This window comes from Hipposideros armiger, unplaced genomic scaffold (genome assembly GCF_001890085.2).
Source record: "Hipposideros armiger isolate ML-2016 unplaced genomic scaffold, ASM189008v1 scaffold_1402, whole genome shotgun sequence".
NCBI lineage: Eukaryota > Metazoa > Chordata > Mammalia > Chiroptera > Hipposideridae > Hipposideros > Hipposideros armiger.
The window spans coordinates 82,739-106,130 of NW_017732752.1; the positions used below are offsets into that span (position 1 = coordinate 82,739).

The 23,392-nt window shown below is 39.5% G+C and overlaps 1 protein-coding gene across 2 annotated transcripts in view; it reads left to right on the plus strand.

Moving 5' to 3' along the window:
- Positions 1 to 23,392, plus strand: part of TPST1 (tyrosylprotein sulfotransferase 1) — a 135,664-nt gene that overhangs the window by 59,143 nt on the left and 53,129 nt on the right. For both annotated transcript variants that reach the window (XM_019633775.1, XM_019633774.1), the window contains exon 2: positions 7,252 to 7,450. In XM_019633775.1, the coding sequence (XP_019489320.1) occupies positions 7,252 to 7,450 (199 nt within the window). The remainder of the gene's footprint in view (positions 1 to 7,251; positions 7,451 to 23,392) is intronic.

Genomic DNA, 23,392 nt, shown 5'->3' on the forward strand with positions numbered 1-23,392 from the left:
GGAGGGAAGGCTACCAAATGCTTTCTGTGAAGCCACTATCACCCTGATTCCAAAACTAAACAAAGACAGTACAAAAAAGGAAAACTACAGGCCAATATCCCTAATGAACATAGATTCAAAAATCCTCACCAAATATTAGCAAACAGAATTCAGCAATATATTAAGAACTTCATACACCATGATCAAGTGGGTTTCATCCCTTGTATGCAAGGTTGGTTCAATATTTGCAATCAATTAATGTGATACACCACATTAGCAAAATGAAAAATAAAAATCATATAGTCATATCAATAGATGCAGAAAAAGCATTTCACAAAATCCAGCAGCCATTTATGATAAAAACTCTTAGCAAAGTGGGAGTAGAGGGATCATATCTCAACATAATAAAGGCCATATATGATAAACCCACAGCTAATATCATACTCAATGGAGAAAAGCTAAAACCATTCCCCTTAAGATCAGGAACAAGACAGGACTGTCCACTTTATCCACTTTTATTCAACATAGTTTTGGAAGTTCTAGCCACAGCAATCAGACATGAAAAAGAAACAAAAGGCATCCAAAACGGTAAGGAGGAAGTAAAATTGTCATTATATACAGATAACATGATACTATATAGAGAAGAGAACCCCAAAGACTGCATCAAAAAAATATTGGAATTGATAGACGAATTCAGTAAGGTAGCAGGATACAAAATCAATATTCAGAAATCAGTTGCATTTGAATATACCAATAATAAACTATCAGAAGGAGAAATAATTAAGAAAACAGTTCCATTTACAATCACTTCAAGAACTATAAAATACTTAGGAATAAATTTAACCAAAGCAGTAAGAGACCTGTACTCAGAAAATTATAAGACACTGAAGAAGGAAATAAAAGAAGATACAAGTAAATGGAAACACCTACCATGCTCATGGATAGAAAGAATTAATATAGTTAAAATGTCCACATTCCCTAAAGCAATATATAGATTCAATGCAATTCCTATGAAACTACCTAAGGCATTTTTCACAGAAATAGAAAATATAATCCTAAAATTTATATGGACCCATAAAAGACCCTGAATAGCCATGGTAATCCTTAGAAATAAGAAGAAAGTTGGGGGTATCATGCTACCAGATATCAAAACATACTACAAGGCTACAGTAATCAAAACAGTATGGTACTGGCATAAAAACAGGCACATAGATCAATGGAACAGAATAATAAGCCCAGAAATAAAACCATGTATATACGGACAGTTAGTCTATGACAATGGTAGCAAGAATTTCCATTGGGGTAAAGATGGTCTATTTAATAAATGGTGCTGGGGAAACCAGATGGACACATGCAAAAGAATGAAACTGGACCACCTCCTTACGCCATACACAAGAACAAATTCAAAATGGATTAAAGACTTAAACAAAAGACCTGAAACCATAACACTCCTAGAAAAAAATATAGGGAGTAAATTTGCAAACATTACCCTGAGCAGTATTTTTACTGATACATCCCCGTGGGTAAGGGAAGTAAAATAAAAAAATGAACATATGGGATTACATCAGACTTAAAAGTTTTTTCACAGCAAAGGAAACCCATCAATAAAACAAAAAGGAAGCCTAATGAATGGGAGAAGATATTTGTCAGCGATATAACTGATAAAGGGTTTGTGTCAATAATTAATGTATATCGATAGCTGTGCACAGACTGAGTTCTATTTTGGAATTCGATATGCAAGACACACCACCACCAGCCGCTTGGGGTAGATAAGAGGTTTATTGTTAACAGGGAAAGAGCTAGGGGAAATAGAAAGTAAATAGTCTCAAGGGAAATAGAAAAATAGTTACAGCATATGATCAGGGTCCCTTTATCCAATTCAGCACCGGAATCTGAGCATCACGGGCATTTCTCAGAGTAATGTCACAGCGGAATCTGTTGAGGAAGAGCTGCTGCTCATCCCTGACTCCTGGGGCTTCTTAAGGGTTTTCTAACAAAGGCAGCTTAGAGCCAAATGGTGTATGCGTAAGCAATACACAGGACCAGCCCTGGATCTGGCCAGGAGCAGGGGCTAGCCCGTGGCACTGATTAGGACCAGTCCTTGGAGTCCAGCCCAGTCTCGAAGACCTTGGGCAAGCTCCACATCTCGTTCCTTACATCCCTGGAGGGTAGCCAATCCTCCAGAGAGCAAGTGCATACTTAAGCCATGAATCCAATCATATGACCCCAGGCAGGCCTTTTTCCTTCTAAATTCTCATACAGGGTTAATATCCAAAATTTGTAAAACACTCATTTAACTCAACACCAAAAAAACAAACAACTCAATTAAAAAATGGGCAGAGGATATGAAGAGGCATTTCTCTAAAGAGGACATACAGATGACCAGCAGGCATATGAAAAAATGTTCAACCTCACTAATCATTAGGGAAATGCAAATAAAAACCACAATGAGATAACACCTCACCCCAGTCAGAATGGCTATCATCAATAAATCAACAAACAACAAGTCCTGGTGAGGTTGTGGGGAAAAGGGAACCCTGCTGCACTGTTGATAGGTTTGCAGATTGGTGCAGCCACTATGGAAATCAGTATGGAGGTATCTCAAAAAACTGGAAATGGAACTACCTTATGACCCAGCAATTCCACTCTGGTATTTATCCAGAGAAACCCAAGACACTAATTCGAAAAAATATATGCACCCCTATGTTCATTGTAGTGCTATTCACATTAGCCAAGACTTGGAAACAATCAAAATGCCCATCTGTAGACGACTGGATTAAGAAACTGTGGTACATTTACACCATGGAGTATTACTCAGCTATAAAGAAGATAGAAATCGTACCATTTGCAACAATATGGATGGATCTAGAGAACATTATGCTAAGTGAAATAAGTCAGTCAGATCAAATACCATATGATCTCCATTATATGTGGAACCTAAGGAACTGAATAAGTGAGTAATGTAAACAGAAATAGTCTCAGAGACACAGAGGAAAAACTGATGATTGCTAGATGGGACGGGGATGGGGATGAGGGAGAAGGGGAAGGGACAAGACAACATAAATTGGTAACTACAATATTGCCTCAGGGATAGAAAAGACAGTTTGGGGAATATAATCAATAATGTTGTAAATATTTTTTAGGGGGCCAGATGGTCTCATGTGTTGTTAGGGAGACCACTTCATGGACAGTGTAGAGGCCTGACCACTGACTGCAATGTACATCTGAAGCTGCCACTGAATAATATTATATGTCAACTGTAATTTAATAAGTATATAGTCAATGGGATGTGGATTATAATGTGGGAATGAAGTGAATGGAATTGTAATAGATATGTATGATATCGGGGTGGGGGAACAGTGAATTGGGGGAGGGAGGTTGTCACTGTGTGAGGGGTAAAAAGGATAAGAATTGCATTGTTTTTGTACACCTGAAACTAATAATAAAATAAAATAAAACATTATGCTGTGTACTCATCCACCTTATTCACTGGATCTGACACTGTGCAACTTCTGGCTCTCTCCCCCAAAGTCAAAATGACCATGAAAGGTAAACATTTTGAATCCATTCCGGACAATGAGGCAGCCATAACAGTGCAACTAAAGACACGAAAGAGGACTTCCAGAACTGCTTCAGAAAGTGGCAAGAATGATGGGATAAGTGTGTTCGGAGTGAGGGGGAGTATTTTGAGGGGGTTTAATGGCAATATATCTTTTACTGTAATAATTTTTTTAAATTTAAATATTCACTTGTATTTTGTGATCACAACTCATATGTAAGCGTTTTATTTTCTTATTCATTCAGCCACTCTGTCTTTTGATTGGAGCATTGAATCCATTTACACTTAAAGCGACTGTTGATAGATGTTTAGTTATCACCATTTTATTCATATTTTTTATCTTCTTTTTTTTTTCTTTTTCTTAAAGAAGTCCCTCTAACATTTCATGTAATACTGGTTTAGTGCTGATGAACTCCTTTCACTTTTTCTTGCCTGGGAAGTTCTTTATCTGTTCTTTGATTCTATATGATATCTTTGCTGGGTAGAATAATCTTGGTTGTAGGTCCTTGCTTTTCAACAAATTGGATATTTCGTGCCAATTCCTTCTGGCTGCAAAGTATCTGTTGAAATCAGCTGACAATCTTATGGGAGCTCCCTTTTTTCTCTCTTTGTCTTTAACCTTTGGCATTTTAATTATGATGTATCTTGGTGTGGGCCTCTTTGAGTTCATCTTGTTAGGCACTCTGTGCTTCCTGGGCTTATATATCTCTTTTCTCTACCAGGTTAGGGAAGTTTTCTGTCATTTCTTCAAATAAGTTTTCAATTCCTTAGTCTCTCTTCTCTTTCTGGTATCCCTATAATGCAAATGCTGGTACATTTGATGTTGTCCCAGAGGTCCCTTAAACGATCCTTATTTATTTATTTATTTTTATTTTTGCTGTTGTGATTGGGTGTTTTATGCCTTCTTGTCTTCTAAATCACTGATTCAATCCTCTGCTTCCTCTAACCTGTTGATTCCCTTTAATGTATTCTTCATTTCAGTTATTGTATTCTTTATTTCTGACTGGTTCTTTTCTTTTTCTGTCTCCACTTTTATGTTTCCTATCTCTTTGTTTAAGTTCTCCCTGAGATCAGTGAGTATCCCTATAACTAGTGTTTTGAACTCTGCATCTGGTAGAATGCATGTCTTTATTTTGTTTAGTTCTTTTTCTCGATCTTTGTTCCTTGCTTTTACTTGGGACATGTTTCTTTGTCACCCCATTTTGGCTGCCTGCCTGTGTTGTTTCTGTATATTAGGGCTGCTATGTATCCCTGTCTTAGTAGAGTGGCCTTATGTAGTAGGTGTGCTGTGGGACCCAGTGGCACAGTCTCCCTGTCACCTGAGCCGGGTGCTCTAATTGTGTCCCTTGTGTGGGTTGTATGTGCCATCCTGTTGTAGTTGAGCCTTGGTTGCTATTTGCACATCAGCGAGAGGAATTGACCCTTGAGCTGATTAGTTGTGAGGACTGACGATGACTGCAGTGGAGGAACTGTGGTGCAGGGGCTGACCCTACAGAGCAGGGTTTGCTTTAGTGAGGCTCTGGTGCCTGCCCAATCTGTCCTTTGGGTATGTCATCTTTGGAGGTAGCCGGGTGATGCTCTGGCTTGGTCTGAAGCTGGCCACCAGGTGTGCCAGCTCTGGGGCCTACTGGGAGGGAACCCTCTGCAGGTCAGGTTTAGCTGCAGCCTGTGCTCTGCTCGGGACCACCTGGTGTGAGCCACAAAGCAATCTGCAAATGGCTGCCACCTTTACTCGGCTTGGAGGTGCCTTGAGAGGCCAATCTAGGAACTGAGGCTGGTTGTTGCTAGTGACAGGCTTAAGGCTGCTCAGTCAGAGTTATGGGACACACCGAAGCCCTGTGCTGCATGTTTGGGTTTTGTGAACTTTTGTGTAATTTTAGGAACGTATGCAGCATGAGGTAAGATAGGCTGTTTGTATGGAAAAGTCACTGGAAGCGGCTTGGGTATGCCTGAAAGTTGGATGGGGTGGGATTTCAGGGAATCACCATGGTGGGGCACATGAAAGGTGATAGCCAATTTTATGGAGACTCAGATATAGCATCTGCCTGTGTCTGCACAAAGGCATGGGGAGGGCTCAACAAAGAAACAATGGCTTCCACCAGTTCCTTTCTCTGGGAGAAAGCTGCCCCTCCTGCCTTCACCTTGAAGCCAACAATTCAGCTACTTACAATATGTCTCTGGCTCCTTTCGAGATGCTGCCCCAGTGCTGGAACTCAGAGTGAGTGAGTCCATCCACAAGTAGGTTTGTGCATGGGCCCTTTAAGAGGAGCTTCTGGGACTTCAGCTATCCTCTGTATTAGTCACAATCTTCACTGGTATTCACAACCAGAAATTATGGAGACTTCTTCCCCCTGGTAGTGGAACCCTGGGCTGTGGAGCCTGGTGTGTTACTGGGAACCCTCGCTCCTTGGGGGTGGGGAGAACCTCCACAGCTGAGATATCCCTTCCAATTTTTGGCCACACTTGGGGGTGGCACCAGCCCGTTCCATGTCTGTGTCCGTCCTATCAGTCTCGCAGTGGCTTCTTCTGTTTGTCCGTAGTTGTAGGCCTTTGGTTCAGCTAGGCTTCAGATGATTCTCAATGATGGTTGTCCTGTAGTTTAGTTGTAATTGATGTGGTCCTGAGAAGAGGTGAGCACAGTGTTTACCTACTCCGCCATCTTGACTGGGAAAAAATCACCTGGAGAAATTTTTATGAGGGGAAAAAAGAATGTGGCTACTAGGGCAATAAGGAAACCTGGAGGTAGTGGCCTTACAGAATTCTAGGGAAGAATCATTTCATTTTCTCTTTTCTGTGGTTTTAGGCAGGTGCCCCTTTGAGGGGTTCCTCATCAGATAGTGAGAGGTCTGCAGTGAGAGGTCATATATGTAAAGAAAAGTTTTTTACCTTTTAGAAGAATACTCTATTTGAATAACTTTCTTATTATGATATAAAACTCTCTTAAGCCCTTTTGTTTTATAATCATTTGGCCCAAATCTGCTAATTCAGAACCAATTTGTATCTAGATGTCATTTTATATTATATTTTATCCCAATATTATGAATTATTTAGTCAAATGCAGTGAATATAATCAGTACAAGCTTAAATTTTTAGGTTAAGAGGTAAAACACATTTATTCTGTAATACTGAAAATCATAAACAGCACTTCTTTTTCTTCCTTAGAAAATAGGGTTCTTCAGGAAGTCAACAGAAAAATAGAACAAATGAATATTTTGCATTCTTAGTGGATTTTGGCTATTCTCCCTCCAATATTTTATTATTGAAAAGTTTCAAATGTACAAATAATTAAAAGAATTATACCCACTAACTACAATTAAGGTTTTGCTGTATTTGATTTATCACATAATCTGTCCATCTAGTCATTCATCAGTTCCTCTTCTTTATCTATTTATTTTTTATGCATTTCAAGTAAGTTGACTGGCTGTTTTTCTAAGCAGTAGTATTTTTGTTATTTTTTCTGAATATTGTAATTGAAATGTCAACACATTTTGTGCATATGTTTTCTGCTGACCCTTTTACCTATTTCTAGAAATCTAAGTTTTTCAATAAACACTGTAAAATTTAGAACATTGAAAAAAGTTTGATAAAGAGTGTTAAGGTTTTATAATTGAGACACATAATTTTTAAAGTTATCAAACATAGTTTCCATAATAATGGTCTTTTAACACTATTTTTCGGTATTCTAAATAAATATTTATTCATATTGTTTTCAGAGTGGAGAGATCAACAGACCAAGTCATCAAGCCAGTTAATGTGGGAGCTCTATCCAAATGGGTTGGGAAGATACCTCCAGATGTTTTACAAGACATGGCGGCAATCGCACCTATGCTTGCCAAACTTGGATATGACCCATATGCCAATCCACCTAACTATGGAAAACCTGATCCCAAAATCCTTGAAAACACTAGGAGGGTAAGTGAGATTTTTTAAGTGAATTGCAAAACCTGGATATGGAATTTGGGTCCTGAAAGTTGTTTATTTTAATTTTGTTTCTTGCTTTTTTATGATCAGAAATTTTTTTTAAATTATAAAAATTTTATTTGTAGAATGCATTATCATCATATGTCTTCCACTGCATTTTAAGGAAAACTAGCTCTTCCCAGGAACTATGGGGACAATTCTTTAATATATTTTGCCCAGTTTCTAGGAATGGTGCTTACTGTTCTCATACAGTAAGAGATGTATTCTCATAGCTGATTACCACAAATTTGCATAAATACCAGAATTAATAGTAACTTTACTAACTTCTAGTTTCTTTTTTCTTTGAATCCAATAAATCGTTTACTTTTTTTTAAAGATTTTTTTATTGGGAAATTGAGGGATGAGAACAGCGCTGGGGAATGGGGGAAGGGGAACAGACAAGTTGCTGTCCTTTTGTTCTTCAGTCTAGTTGTGGAGGACGTTGCTTCACTGGCCCAAGTTGACACCATCATTGCACTCTTCCCGGGCGAGGCAGATCAGTTGACGACTTCTGGATGGCAGCTCACTGCGGCTGCTGGCCACTCACGCTGGCTGCTGGCTACACGTGGTAGCCCATGGCAACCCACTGCAGCAGTGGCTGCAGCCTATGCCATCGCCTGCGACTCACGGCAGTCCAGCTCCAGGTTGAGCTGTTGTTCAGCATCTTAGCTGTGGAGGGCAGTGTCACTGGCCCTCATATGTGGGATCCGAACCAGAGCCCTCTAGCATCCCAAGCCAGCTCTTAACCAACGCACCACTCGGCTGGCACAAATCATTTACTTTTAAATCCTTGTTTAGATGAGGCATGATTTCTTGATACTTGAAAACTAAACATTGGCTACATTAGAATTATTAAACAGATGCAATGAACTACCTCCTGATTGAGAGAAACGTGCTATTAAAGTATTATAGTTTTTCCTTTTAATAATTTATGCTCACATCTTTGTGAAATACTGTTTCAGAAAAGCTGAAAACTCAAAGAGCTAATCTGAATATATGCCTTAACAGTTGTATCTACTTCAAATCAGACCTTAAGGTATTCTTTTTAAAAGTTGTAGTAAAATGAAAGGGTTCCCGGACCCAATTCCAACTTGTGTGTGGAGGCTTCCCCACACCAATAAACAATTCTCTGACACCAGCAGGGTGCCCAACAATGCAACTCAATTTTGGCACCATCTGCCCGGAGATAGAATCAGATTCCACAGGTCAAGGGTTCTTCCCACAAGCCTAGCCCCCACATCAGATAGTAGTCGCAAGCCCAGGTTGTTACCTGGGCTTCTGACCAACCGGCTACAAATCAGAGGTTCCCATGACCACTTTCTCTGGTTCGATTAATTTGCTAGAATGGCTCACAGAAGTCTTAGATTACTGATTTATTACAAAGGAAATTAAAGGATAGGAATCAACAGCCAGAAGAAGAGATACATAGGGTGGGCCCCGAACAAAGGAGCTTCTGTCCTCATGGATCTGAGGCCCAGCACCTTGTAGCATTCTGCTTCCCCGAGTTGGAAGCTCTCCAAAAAGGGCTGTCCTTTGGATTTTTTTTTTTTGGTTTTTTTTTTTTAAAGATTTTATTTGGGAATTGGGGAAGGGAACAGCTTTGGGGAATCAGGAAAGGGGAACACACAAGTTGTTGTTCTTTTGTTCTTCAGTCTAGTTGTGGAGGGCGTTGCTTCACTGGCCCATGTTGGTATTGTGATCATTGGGCTCTTCCCAGGTGAGGCAGTTGCTCGCCTGCCATTGAACTGCCGCTCCCAGCGGCTCCCAGCAGTTCACGAAAGCTCACGCCAGCTGCCGGCCAGCCCCACTGCAGCCTACACCGTCGCTGGTGACTCACAGCAGCCCAGCTCCAGGTCGAGCTGTTGTTCACCATCTTAGGTGTAGAGGGCACAGCGTCACTGGCCCTCATGTGGGATCCGAACCGGGGTCCTGCTGCTCAGAGCTGGCGTCCCAAGCCAACTCTTAACCAATGCATCACTCAGCCAGCCCTGTGCTTTGGTTTTGATGGAAGCTTCATTTCATAGTCCTGACTGTCTTTGGCCACTGGTGATTGAGTCAACCTTAAGCCCCTCTCCCCTCCCTGGAGGTCAGGGAGTGGGGTGGAAAGTTCCAATCCTCCAACCACGAGGTTGGTTCCTACTGGCAACCAGCCCTACCCTGGGGTTTTGGACACAAGTCACCTCATTAACATAATAAGAGACTCCATTTTTGCTCTCATCACCTAGGAAATTCCAAGGGGTTTGGGAGCTGTGAGCCAGGAACTGTGTATAAAGACCAAATATATCTGAGAAATACATTTGACCATCTGAAGGACCAAATATATTTTTATGCAGAGGGTGCCAAAAAATGTATACACCTTTTAAGAAAGGAAAACTGTATTAAAATTGTAATACCCAATAATATTGATAACAAAAGATGAAAACAAGTCATATTTGACTTCTGTAATTACAAGAGGTGCTCAAAGTGGTCACCATCAGCGTCCAGACACTTCTGATTACAGCAAACTACTGCTTGAGCAATGTTGACCAAAGTGTTCACTTTACATTTTTTTGGCACCCCCAGTATATTTCTTATAAATCACAATATTGCACATAATATAAAACTTACCATTTAACAGTTTATAAGTTTACTTGCATTAAGTACATTCACATTGTTGTGTTACTGTCACCACCATCCATCTCCAGAACTGTTTTCATCTTTCCAAACAGAAATTACATACCTGTCACCCATTCTCCCTCCTTCCAGCCCCTGGCAACCACAATTCTAATTTCTGTCTTTAGATGTATTCTTTTTTGAAACTACAATTTAAACAAGACAGCCATGTTAGCATAAGTTCACTGATAGGTTATTTGATTTTGAGATTAAAATCCCTTGCCTTTCTGTTTTCTCTTGTTTATGTCAATGACCCTCCCTCCCCACAACCTTATAATATACAAGGTCTGACAATTTATTTTGCGAATTCATCCTAGAAGAAGTGCTACATACCTCATTGCTGAATATCACTATGGTCACCTTCGATGTAGTCCCCTTGGGAAGCTATGCACCGATACCAGAGCCTGGGCCACCTTTCAAAGCAATTTTGGAACTCTTTCTGGAATGGCCATCAGAGCTGTCGTCGATTACCCTTGATGTCCTGAATGTCATCAAAATGTCTTCCTTTCAATATTTCCTTTATCTTTAGGTAAAGAAATAAATCACTGGGGGCCAGATCAGGTGAGTAGGGAGGGTTTTCCAATACAGTTATTTGTTGACTGGCTAAAAACTCCCTCACAGACAGTGCCGTGTGAGCTGGTGCATTGTCGCAATGCAAGAGCCATGAATTGTTGGTGAAAAGTTCAGGTCGTTTAACTTTTTCACTCAGCCTTTTCAACACTTCCAAATAGTAAGCTTGGTTAACTGTTTGTCCAGTTGGTACAAATTAATAATGAATAATCCCTTTGACATCAAAAAAAGCCACAGTGTTGCAACAAGTTCACGAACTTAATTGTCAGACCTCATATGATATCTTTATTCTGTCTTTTTATACCTTTAATTGACAAATTTATATTTTATGAGGTTAATTTCCAATGTGGATTTTCTTTCTTAGGTATTACTTTCATTTCCCCTTTTCAATCTACTAGTGGCTGTATAGGAAGAGCTATCTTCTTGTAAACTATTATGTAGAGAGGCAAATTTTTTATTTTTAAAATAACATTTGGTTTTTTATAGTTTTCACATATAAACATTTTACTATAAAAATATAAGCTCAGCGTATAAAACTTATAAAATTTAAAAGATAAGAGAATAAAATTCACCTATGATGTTACCACCCAGACACATAGTTTTCTTAATATTTTGATGGATTCCCTTCCTTCTCTGCATGTTGTTAAACAGAGGTAAGAGTACATATATTACAATCTTATCTTTGTACACACATGATTTTGTATCCAACCCTTTTCTCTTAATATTCATGAGCATTTTCCTATTGTGCACAAGCTTTTTAAACATACTTTTTATAGTTATATAATATATCATGACATAAGCCACCTTAAGTCCTTTCTGAAACACAGTAGTAAGTGAATGAATGCACAAATGTTCTCCTAGTATATGTTTTACAATTTATTTTACCATTTTTATTTTGTTGTTTACAATTTTCTCTTTGACAAATTGTGCTACAGTGGACATCTTTGCATATACTACATTTTAGCTTTTTGTTTTTTAGGTTAGACTAATGAAAGTGAAATTAAACCAGGTCAAAGTATTTGATGTTTTTAAGGTGTTTGATATACAGAGGGAGCCAAAAAAATGTATACACATTTTAAGAAAGGAAAAAACTTAAAATTATAATACTCAATATATACTGATAACAAAAGATGAATACAAGTCATGTGTATACCATTTTTTGGCACCCCCGGTATGTTGATAAATTTTTTAATAAGATCTTTTGAACTACCAGCATAATATAAGTACTTTTATTTTAGATTTTTGCTAATTTTAATAGGTTTCATTAACTAATGTAATTGAACATTTTCCAGTTATTAAATATATGTATATATTCTTTTATGAACCATCTCTTAAATTTTAGAATTTTAAAGTTTTGTGAACTACATTGTGCTAAAGATGAGGTGCCCATCAGTCTAGCGTTCATTATCATAGTGCTTAATAAGCTCTTGGTAATTGTTAATTCATAGCTTCTTCCTTTGTACAGTACTAAAATGGATTTTATAAGTCAAGGTGAGGCTTATATTGATATTTAGAGGTTCCCCGAGCAGTAGACAGTTTTCCTACATTCAGGTTGGCTGACTAGATTGTCGTTGGCTTGCTGGAGCGGTAGGTTGGGAAGAATGCTGTGGCTTGGATCCATGTGACTAGAAAATTTGTTTCATACACATTTGTAGATTTTGAAAGGATTTTTAAATGCACGGTGGAAAGAGCCTCTCCCCCAACTCTCCCACCCCCAATTTCTGTCTATCTCTGAAGTGACAAATAATTTTGAGGATAAAAAGATAAAGTGTGAACTGTAATTGCATTTTTGAGCACTTTGTGATAATGCATACAAGCTGACATTCTTGTTTTGTGGGGTTGGGTTTCGTAGCCCATCTTGCAGTCCAAATCCTATGTATTTTCAAAGCTTTTTTGCCTGTAAAATCTCAGATGCTAACATGTACAGCATTGATGACCTCGAAGGTTCATAAAGTAATGCTTAGAAAGTGATCTTCAATTGTCGCCTGTGACATGAGATGGGCTCCAGAGAAAGAAGGTAGCTGGGAAGAGTGTTTCCTTTATTTATAGAGTGGGAGGGCAAATAAATTCACTTTCTGACTGAGAAGAAAGAATCCTAACCCCCAGGCCTAAAAGTGCTGGTTTTCATACAATTCTGAGTAGTCTAGATAGAAGCACTGGTGTCTGAGTCAGTGTATTTTGGGGACACATTGCTCAATTTTGAGTAGAAAATCATGTGCTTCATGGTTGCTGTGACTCACATGGTAAATTGGTAATGAAATGCTAACACATTTCATACCGTTTCCCACCATAGTCTCTAATTCAAAATTTGTAGCACATTTCAGTAAATAGTACCCTTTAGACTTTTCTCTCCCCACAGGTTTTTAATCTTTTTAGATTTCCAGACCTATTTAGAATTCAGTGTAACTTGTGTTTGCTTACCTCAGAAATACACAAACATACACAGAATTTTGCACACAATTTCAGTGGATTCATAGATGCCCCTGAACCACATCAGATTCAGGACTTGTATTTTATATTCTCCTTGGTCAGGCTGATTCACTGATGTGGCATTGATTACAACCTAGTTGCTGATGGTCATAAATCTGTATCTCAGTCTCTTTCCTGAGCCCCAGGCTTGTAATTTCCAACTGCCTTCTTTATACCTCCACCTGGATACTCTGGGGTCCTCAGACAAGGTCTAAAATGGAACTTGTTGTGCAAACTCGTTCCCTGGTGGGCAGAAGCTGGATAGTAAGAACTTAGAGTGGGGGTGGGATAAGGCTGTGCTTATCTTATCTGCGCGGGCTCTGAGCCAGTGAGCAGGTAGGAGGAGCCGGGTCTTCAGGGCATGCGGATCAAGCCAGAAAAACAGTTCAGAGACCTGTTTACTAAGCCTGCAGAATGAGCCAAAAAGCAGGCCCAGTTACAGTGGGATATCCCACTGAAAACCTGAGTAGACAGCACTAAGGAAGAGCAAGTGGTCCAATGGAAAAGGTGGGGATCTGGGTGCAGAACCCATGGGAGGAATCTGAAGGATTAATAAGTGAGCTGTGAGAGGTGGTTGGGTTAGATCCCTGAACCAGACAGTAGGAAGGGCAGCACTTGTTGACACTGCTGCTTTAAAGGCAGAGCCTGTCATGTACACTGGTCTTCTATTGATAGTTCCCACACCCAGCAGAACCTGCTTCTTTCTGTTTTCCTGTCGCATACAGAGCATTCCTGGTTACAGCACCTGTAACTAGTTGGTCACCAAGTCCTCCTGATTGTACAATTGAAAATACCTTGATTCAATCCTGTTTCCTTCCAGTTGCTTTAGATCGATTTCTCATTTTTCACATGAATTATGGTCTATTCCTCCTTTGGTATGTGACTGTCATTCTTCTACTACATTTTTATACTCAATGGAAGTTATTTTTTTAAAGTTCATGTCTGAATGTGTCATTCCCTTGCATGAAATCCTTGAATAGCTTCACTGTTCAAGGAATCATATTTACTTTTTACATACTGGAGATTTTCTAGTTTTAATTTCATATGGTTAGAGAACACACAGTGTGGTTTCAGTCTTTTGAGTTGATTTGAAAAGTGCTTTCTGGCCTGCATAATGCCTCACATCTTTACTTAAAGGAGTGTGTATTCTGCAGCTGCTGCAGAGTTCTACAAATATCCATTAGTCAAGCTGTTTCATAGTGTTGCTCACATCCTCTCATTCTTACTGATTTTTTGGTGTAAGTTTAAGAATTTGGGGGAAAGATGGAATTTGTCTATTTCTCCTTTTATGCCTATCAAATTTGCTTCATGTGTTTTGAATCTATATTATTAGGAGCATACCCTTTTACATTTTTTTGAGGAATTAACTCTTCTCATTATGAAATATTTCTCATCATCCCTAATGGAAGTCTATTTTGATATAAATATAGTCACAGCATTGTTTTTATGCATACCATATACATGGTATATTTTTTCCACCTGTTGCTCTTAATCTGTGTCTTTATATTTTAAGTATATTGCTTATAAACAGATATAGCTGGTTTTGTTTGTTAATCTTTTATAAGCTCTGGCTGTAAATGGGGTAATTAAACTACTTACGTTTAATGTAATTACTCATCTGGTTGGGTTTTGCTTTTCAGTAATTAATGTTTTATTGAAGTAAATAGAGAAAAGACAAAAACTGTTTTAAAAAACTGAAAAAAAATTGGACACTCCATCTGGCTATTTTATTTGTAATCACACTTAATTTGATTGTTTTCATTTCCCAACTTAGTACACTCATCCCTTATTATATGAGCATAATTAGTTCTCATTTTTTGTTCAGAGGAAATAAAATATATAAACCATTAATTTCCATTATACTTAATGTTAAAACCTAGATTTTAAAAAATAATTAAAAATGTTTTTTTTCAATTAAGTTGACCTACAATATTGTACTAGTTTCAGGTGTACAACATAGTGACCAGATATCCATACAAAGTGATTACCCTGATAACCCAGTACCCATCTGACACCACACATAGCCATTACAGTATTATTGACTATATGCCTTATGCTATATCCTATACCCTGCTGACTACTGTGTAACAACCAATGGTACTTCTTAATTCTGTCCCTTTTTTCTCCATCCCCCCAAACTCCCTCGCATCTGGCACCCTGAAAATGTTCTCAGTATCTATGAGTTTGTTTCTGTTTTGTTCATTAATTTTTTCTTTAGATTCCACATATAAATGAAATCATATGGCATCTCTATTTCTCTGTCTAACTTATTCCACTCAGCACAATACCCTGTAAGTCTATCAATATTGTTGCAGGTGACAAGATTTCATTTTTTCTTATGGCTAGTATTCCATAGTATGTAATGTGTACTACCTCTTCTTTATTCATTCATCATCAGTGAACACTTAGCTTGCTTCCATATCTGGGCTATTGTAAGCAATGCTGCAATAAACACATGGATGCACATGTCCCTTTGGGTGTTTTGGGTTTCTTTGGATAAATGCCCAGAAGTGGGATTACTGGGTCCTTCTTTGTCTCTTATGATAGCCTTTGCTATATGGTCTATTCAGTCAGGGATAAGTATTGCTGCCCTTAGCTTTTTGTTTTGTTTGTTTGTTTCCATTTTCATGAAATATCTTTTTCCAGTCCTTTACTTTCAGTCTGTGTGTATCTTTGGATCTGAAGTAAATCTCCTGTAGGCAGCATATGTCTTGTTTCTTATCTATTCAGCCACCCTATGTCTTTTGATTGGAGCATTTAATCCATTTACGTTTAAAGTGATTGTTGATTTATATGTAGTTATTGCCATTTTATTATTCAAATTTTGTATCTTTTCTTCTTCTTCTTCTTTTCCCCCTCCTCCTCCTCCTCCTCTTTCACCTCCTCCTCCTTCTCCATTAACATTTCTTGTAATGCTGGTTTGGTGGTGATGAACTCCTTTAGCTTTTTCTTGTCTCAGAAGCTCTTTATTTGTCCTTTGAGTCTAAATGATAGCTTTGCTGGGTAGAATAATCTTGGTTGTAGGTCCTTGATTTTCATCACCTTGACTATTTCATACCAATCCCTTTTGACCTGCAGAGTTTCTGTTGAGAAATCAGCTGACAGTCTATGGGAGCTCCCTTGTAGGCAACAAACTGCTTTTGTCTTGCTGCTTTTAAGAATCTCTCTTTGTCTTTAATGTTTGGCATTTTAATTTTGATGTATCTTGGTGTGGGCCTCTTTGGGTTCATCTTGTTTGGACTCTCTGTGCTTCTTGGGCTTGTATGTCTAATTTGTTCCCCAGGTTAGGGAAGTTTTCCAGTATTATTTCTTCAAATAGGTTTTCAATTCCTTTCTCTCTCTCTTCTCCTTCTGTTACTTCTATGAAGTGAATGTTGGTATGCTTGATATTGTCCCAGAGGCCCCTTAAACTATCCTCACTTTTTAACATTCTTTTTTCCTTTTGTCATTCTTATTGGGTGTTTTCTGCTACCTTGTTGTCCCAATTGTGACTCAGTTCTCAGTGTTACTTAATCTACTGTTGATTTCCTCTAATGTGTTTTTTATTTCAGTTATTGTATTCTTTATTTCTGACTGGTTCTTTTTTCTTAATCCTATCTCCATTTGTGTTTTCTGTCTCTTGATGTTCTCCCTGAGATCATTGAGTATCCTTTTAACCAGTGTTTTGAACTCTGCACCTGGTAAATTGCATGTCTCCATTTTGTTTAGTTCTTTTTCTGGAGCTTTGTTCCTTTCTTTCACTTGGGACATCTTTCTTTGTCTTCCTATTTTTGCTGCCTGCCTGTGTTTGTTTTATGTATTAGGTAGAGCTGCTATGTCTCCTAGTCTTAGTAAAGTGGCCTTATGTAGTAGGTGACCTGTGGGGCTCAGTGGCACAGTCTCCCTGGTCACCAGGGCTGGGTGCTCCAGGTGTGTCCCTTGTGTGTGTCATGTGTGCCCTTTTGTTGTAGTTGAACCTTGGTTGTTGTTTGGATATCAATGGGAGGGATTGACCCTCAGGTTGATTGGTTGTGAGGACTGCCTGTGACTATGGTGGAGGAGCTGTTGTGCAGGGGCTGACCCTATGGAGCAGGATTCACTTTAGTATTGCTCTGGTGCCTGCCCAATCTGCTCTTTGGTTGTGTTGTTTGTGGAATTGGTTGGGTGGTACTCTGGCCTGAAGCTGACCACCAGGTATGTTGGTTTGGGGCCTCTTGGGAGAAGCTGTGTTGCAGTCCAAGATCAGTCACTGCCTGTGCCCTGCGTGGGACCCCTTGATATGAGCTATAGAGTGATCTGTAAATGGTTGAAACATGTGCTGGGCTTGGAGGTGCCGGGGAGAGGCTAAGCTGAGAACTGAGGCTGGCTGCCACTAGTGGCAGGCTTGAGGCTGCTTAGCAAGAGCTATGGGACGTGCTGAGGACAGATGCTGCTTGTTTGGAGGTTGTGAACCTTTGAGAGATTTTAGGAAAGTTCGTAGCATGTGCCAAGACAGGCCATTTGTATGGCAAAGCCACTGGAAGTGGCTTATGTGGAGCCGCAAGTTGCGTGGGGTGGAGTCTCAGGGAATCACCAGAGCAGGTAGAATGGTGTCAGCCAGGTTGCTGAAGACTCAGATATGGCACCCACCTGCCTCTGCACACTGGGTGAGGGGAAGACTCTATAAAGGAACAATGGGTTCTGCTAGCACTTCTGTCTGGAAGAAGGCTGTCCCTCCACGCCTCACACTGGAGCCAGGTAATTCAGTTCCTACCCAAATGTTCTGATGCCTTTCTGGCTCCTTTTGATATGCTGCCCCAGTGCTGGAGCTCAGAGTGAGTAAGTCTATGTGCAGGCCCTTTAAGAAGAACACCCTGGGAGTACAGCTGCCCTCCATCTCACTCAGCTGCAATCTCTGCTGGTTTTCACAGCCAGAGGTTGTGGGGACTTCTCTCCCTAGCACTGGAACCCTGGGCTGGGGAGCCTGGTGTGGGGCTGGGACCTTTCATTTTTCATGGGGCACCTCCATAGCTGAGATATCCCTCTTGATATGCCTCCCGTTTTTTAACTACCACACATAGGTGTGGGACCAGCCTGTTTGGAGTCTCCGCCCCTCCACCAGTCTCAGTGTGGTTTCTTCTGTATATCCTTAGTTATAGTGTCGCCAGAGGCTAACAGAGATGTCCAAGAGAGGACTCAACCCAGAGCTGCAGTGACCAGGTTCTTGTCTCCACACAAGAAAGAATTCAAGAGTGAGACAGATTCAGGAAAGCATAGGGAGTTTATTGAAATGAAAGTACACACTTGAGAGGGAAGTGCGGGCAAACTCAAAGATTGAGTCATTCTGAGGAAGTCCTGATCAGGGGTATTTATATCTCCTGGGGGCTGAAATTAATGGCGTCCCACTGACGTGGCTCATCAGTTTCCTCCCTATAGATGGGATCCTCAATTTCCCACTTTTTCTTCCATATTTGATTTCTACAAAACTGTCAAGGCACTGGGCCAGCCGAGTGGCGTGTTGCTTAAGAGCTGGCTTGGGATGCCAGAGGGCCCCGGTTCAGATCCCACATGTGAGGGCCAGTGACACTGCCTTCTACAGCTAAGATGCTGAACAACAGCTCAACCTGGAGCTGGGCTGCCGTGAGTCACCGGCAATGGCAGGTGGGTTGCCATGGGCTACCATGTGTAGCCAGCAGCCAACGTGAGCAGCCAGCGCCGCCTTGAGCGGCCGTCCAGAAGCCGGCGACTGATCTGCCTCACCGGGGAAGAGCGCAATGATGGTGCCAACTTGCCAGTGAAGCAACGTACTCCACAACTAGACTGAAGAACAAAAGGATAGCAACTTGTCTGTTCCCCTTCCCCAATTCCCCAATAAAAAATCTTAAAAAAAAAACAAACTTTCATGGCACCAGGTACATGGTGGGAGTTGAAGTAACTGCAATGTAAATGAGATTATAATGACATTAATTTAAGCTTCTGGATTACACCTACAGCAGGGCCTTGGAACCTATTGGGTTGTCGGAAAAGTCATGACGTATTTTTTCTATGTTTTTCGTTGCAAAAATGCATCCTGACTTTTCCGACAACCCAATAGTTACCACATTAGATTGGGAGTTTTCTTTCTGCTTTCTAGCTCTGCTCCCACTGTCGCTCATTCAGCAAAATTCCCCTGGGGTGCAATTATCAGACCGAGAGATTTATTTTTACACTTGGGGCTCTTCCAGATTCTAGTCTATCATACCAGTCCGTACTGTCCCTAAAAGTTTGGCTTCTTTTTTTTTTTTTTTTTGGTCTTTGCAAAATCTCTCCTTGATGATAAGACTGCTTTTCTGCCCACCTGTACCCAGACTAGGAAAGCGGCTTTTTGTTCACCTTTGAAGAACTCATCCTTTTCTGGAATTTAGTTCATTTAGACTTTTTTTTGCATCCACAACTCTTTGATGGCTCTAAAGAAAACAATGAAGTTCAGTTTATCAGGTGTTTTCTTGTTTTGATGACAGCATTGGTATTTGGAGATCTTCTGCATTCTAATTACAACAGAACTCCTTAGGATAGCATTAAGATTCTTTGTTTTTTTTTCTTTCAATTTTCCTTTTCAACTTCATCTCTTTTTATTCTTCTAGACATGGAACACTACCTGCCATTCTCTTAGCACATTTTATACCTTCATACCTTTGTACTTGCCGTTCCTTCTGCCTTGATTGTCCTGTTTCTCCTCCTCTTCATCTTATACCTTTGTCCTTTAAGACTCAGACTCCTGTTCTATACCAAAGATCCTTCTACTATACTTTATACCTGCCTTTACTCTTGTCGTTATCACACTATATGATGAGCTTTTATATTATGTGCTGCTTCTTTTAGACTAAGGATTTTTTTAAAGTAAAGACCACATCATATGCATTTTGTTTCTGGAGCACCAAACTTAATATTACTTGACAATTGGTAGGTGCTCAATAAAATGGTTGTTATTGGCAAACAAACGTTAGACAAAGGAAGAAGAATATTTCTGCCATCCAAAATGTTCTATTCTGATATGAGGCTCTTATAGATGTTAGTTGGAATTATGGCTCAGTTCACAGGGCTTCTACTTTATATGGGAAATGCTCCACCACGCAGAGGCAGGCCTCCAGGAGCTGTGGCAGGACTATGACTGTACCAGCCTGTGTTCATTTGGGGAAAGAGAGCTACTGTAAGTATTATAGGAGTGAGGGGCTTAATATATTAATTAAGGCTTACACACATGTGGGAGAATTGGGGAAGTGAAGTTCTGGAAATTTTCTATTATATACTGGACATTTTGTTTAAAAGAAGAGTAGAGGATGAACTAGATAAAGCTAGTTATTGTCAATAGATCAGAAAAGTAGGCATTAATGACTTAAGCCTGAGGTGGGTGGAAAGCCACAGTTTGCAGAGAAGTCCTAGAAACTCCATCTAGCTGTCAGAGTGGGGCCTCAGCAAGGGAGCTTCGGAAGGGCCTGTGAAACACACCCGGTAGATGAAGTGGGAGCTTTAGGAGAGGTCCACGGAAGCACTGTGTCTCCTGAGAAGAATGGCTTCGGCTTCATTCCCACTTGCCAACTCTCAGGTAAATTTCTATTATTGGAAGCATTTTACTCAGAGCCACAGGGGAGGGAATTATGGGACACTTAATTTTCTGCCCTAAGCAGGAGAGGTGTTGGTGCTAGCTGACCATTGGTACCAGCTGACAGTCCATCATAGTCCATTTCTTTGCCAACCTCACATACATATATACCCATTTTAACCATATTTAACTTCCAAATAAAGATAATGACATTATGCTTCTTCTTAACCTGATGTAGTGATCCCATAAAAATTAAAAGCATGCTAACCATTTCCCAAAAGCAAAGACACTATGTTTCATATCGCATTTTATCCATTTCTGGGTGATATTTATTTACTCCAAGTTGAGTCAAATTCCGTGTTTGATTTCCTGAAACTTGAATACTGAGCTAGGGTCAGCCATAATTAGCATATTTTATATTAGAGAATATGGGACTGGGAAAGGGGGAAAGGAAATAATTAATATATTCATAACAAAATAATTATCTTCAACACTGTTGTAGTCCTGCACTTGTCATGTCACCACGGACGGTATTTATAATTTCTTTCTTCCTCTAGACATCGCACATTCCTTTTGCCCTTACTCAGATCACCTCAGATGGTCTGAGTACTGTGCCTAGAGAGATGACCCAAGCCTTCATTCTTAAAGGGTTTGTGCCAATAATGATCATGTCTATTGCTTTGCTGTACTTTCCCATTAACTTCCTGTAATAAACAAGTGAAATAAAGAATCTTCTGGAATCTAGGCAATTTCTTACCTTCTTCTTCCATTGTGTATTTTAAATCCTGTTTCCTCTTGATAATCAGGATTAATCAACCCAGCTTGTACCTTTCTTGTCTCTTGGTTAAGTGGCACAAGGAGCCAGGTGTGTTTAGTCTCAGCTTTCTGTTCAGTGGAAACAATGCTGCATCTCCCAGAGGAAGCATGTTTCACTTGGGAACTAAGACCTATAAACCAGCAGACCTGCTGGGAGTTTTATTTTAGGAAGTATTTTGATAATGAATTCTCTCTCTCTCTCTCTCCCTCCCTCCCTCCCTCTCTGTCTCTTTGCTATATAATGTTTTATTTATGTATTAATCTTATTTATTTAGTTAGTTAGTTTTTTTATCTTTGTTAAATTTGTTGAGAGGACATTGTTAGTAAAATTGTATTGATTTCAAGTGTACCATTCTATAATACATCATCTGTATATGGGATTGTGTATTCACCATACAGAGTCAGTTCTCCTTCCATCACCATAAATTTTACCCCTGTTACCCTCTGGTAACCACAAAATTGTTGTCTCTGAGTTTTTGTGTGTTTTTTTTTTCATTTGTTGCTTTCAGTTTTATATGCCACATATGAGTGAAGTCATGTGGTTCTTGACTGTTTTTATTTCTCTTAGCATGATCTCAATATCCACCCATGTTGTCGCAAATGGCACTATTTCATCTTTTCTTACGGCAGAGCAGTATTCCATTGTGTATTTATATCACATCTTCTTTATCCAATCATCTATCGAAGGACACTTTGGTTGTTTCCATGTCTTGGCCACCGTGAATAATGCTGCAGTGAACATAGGAGCACATATACAGATAAATGTTTTCAGATTTTTTTTTTTGGTAGATACCCAGAACAGAGATTGCTGTGTTATATGGTAATTCTATTCTTAATTTTTTGAGGAACCCTCTATACTGTTTTTCCATAGTGGCTGTACCAGTAAACATTCCTACCAGCAGTGTATGAGGGTTCCTTTTTCTCCACATTCTCTCCAACATTTGTTATGTCTTGTCTTATTGATGATAGCCATTCTAACAGGTGTGAGGTGGTATCTCATTGTGGTTTTGATTTGCATTTCCTTAATAGCTAGTGATGTTGAACATTTTTTATATATCTGTGGACTGTTTGTATGTCTTCTTGGGAGAAGTGTCTGTCCAGGTCCTCTGCCCATTCTTTTATTTTTTAGCTGAGCCATCCTGCCACCTGTTGGCAGCTCAGCAGCAGCTCAGCGTGGGCCCGGCATCGAACCGCTGTTGCTAAGAGCTCGCACTATTGAGCGAGCTCTTAACCAACTGAGCCACTTGGCCGGCCCCCTCTGCCCATTTTTTAAGTGGACTTTTTTTTTTGAGCTGTATGAGTTATTTATATATTTTGGATATTAGCCCCTTATCAGAGGTGTTGTTTGCAAATATCTTCTCCCATTCAGTTGATTTTCTCTTTGTTTTATTGATGGATTCTTTTGCTGTGCAGAAGCATTTTAGTTTGATATCATTGCATTCATTTGTTTTTGCTTTTACTTCCCTTATCTTTGAGGTCAAATTCATGAAATCCTCTCTAAACACAAGGTCCATAAGTTTAGTATATATTCTTTATTCTGTGAAATTTATTGTTTCACGTCTTATATTTAAGTGTTTGATCAATTTTGAGTTAATTTTGGTATATGGTGAGAGATAGCAGTCTAGTTTCATTCTTTTGCATGTGGCTTTCTGATATTCCCCAGCACCATCTATTGAAGAGACTTTCTTTTCTCCATTGTATGTTTTTGTTTGTTTGTTTTTTATTAAATTATTTTTTATTATGAAATACAGATTTTTTAGAATTAGTTTCAGCTGTACAACACAGTGCAATAGTTATACTTTTTACCCCTCGAAGTGACAACCCTCCTCCCCCAATCCGCCACCCCA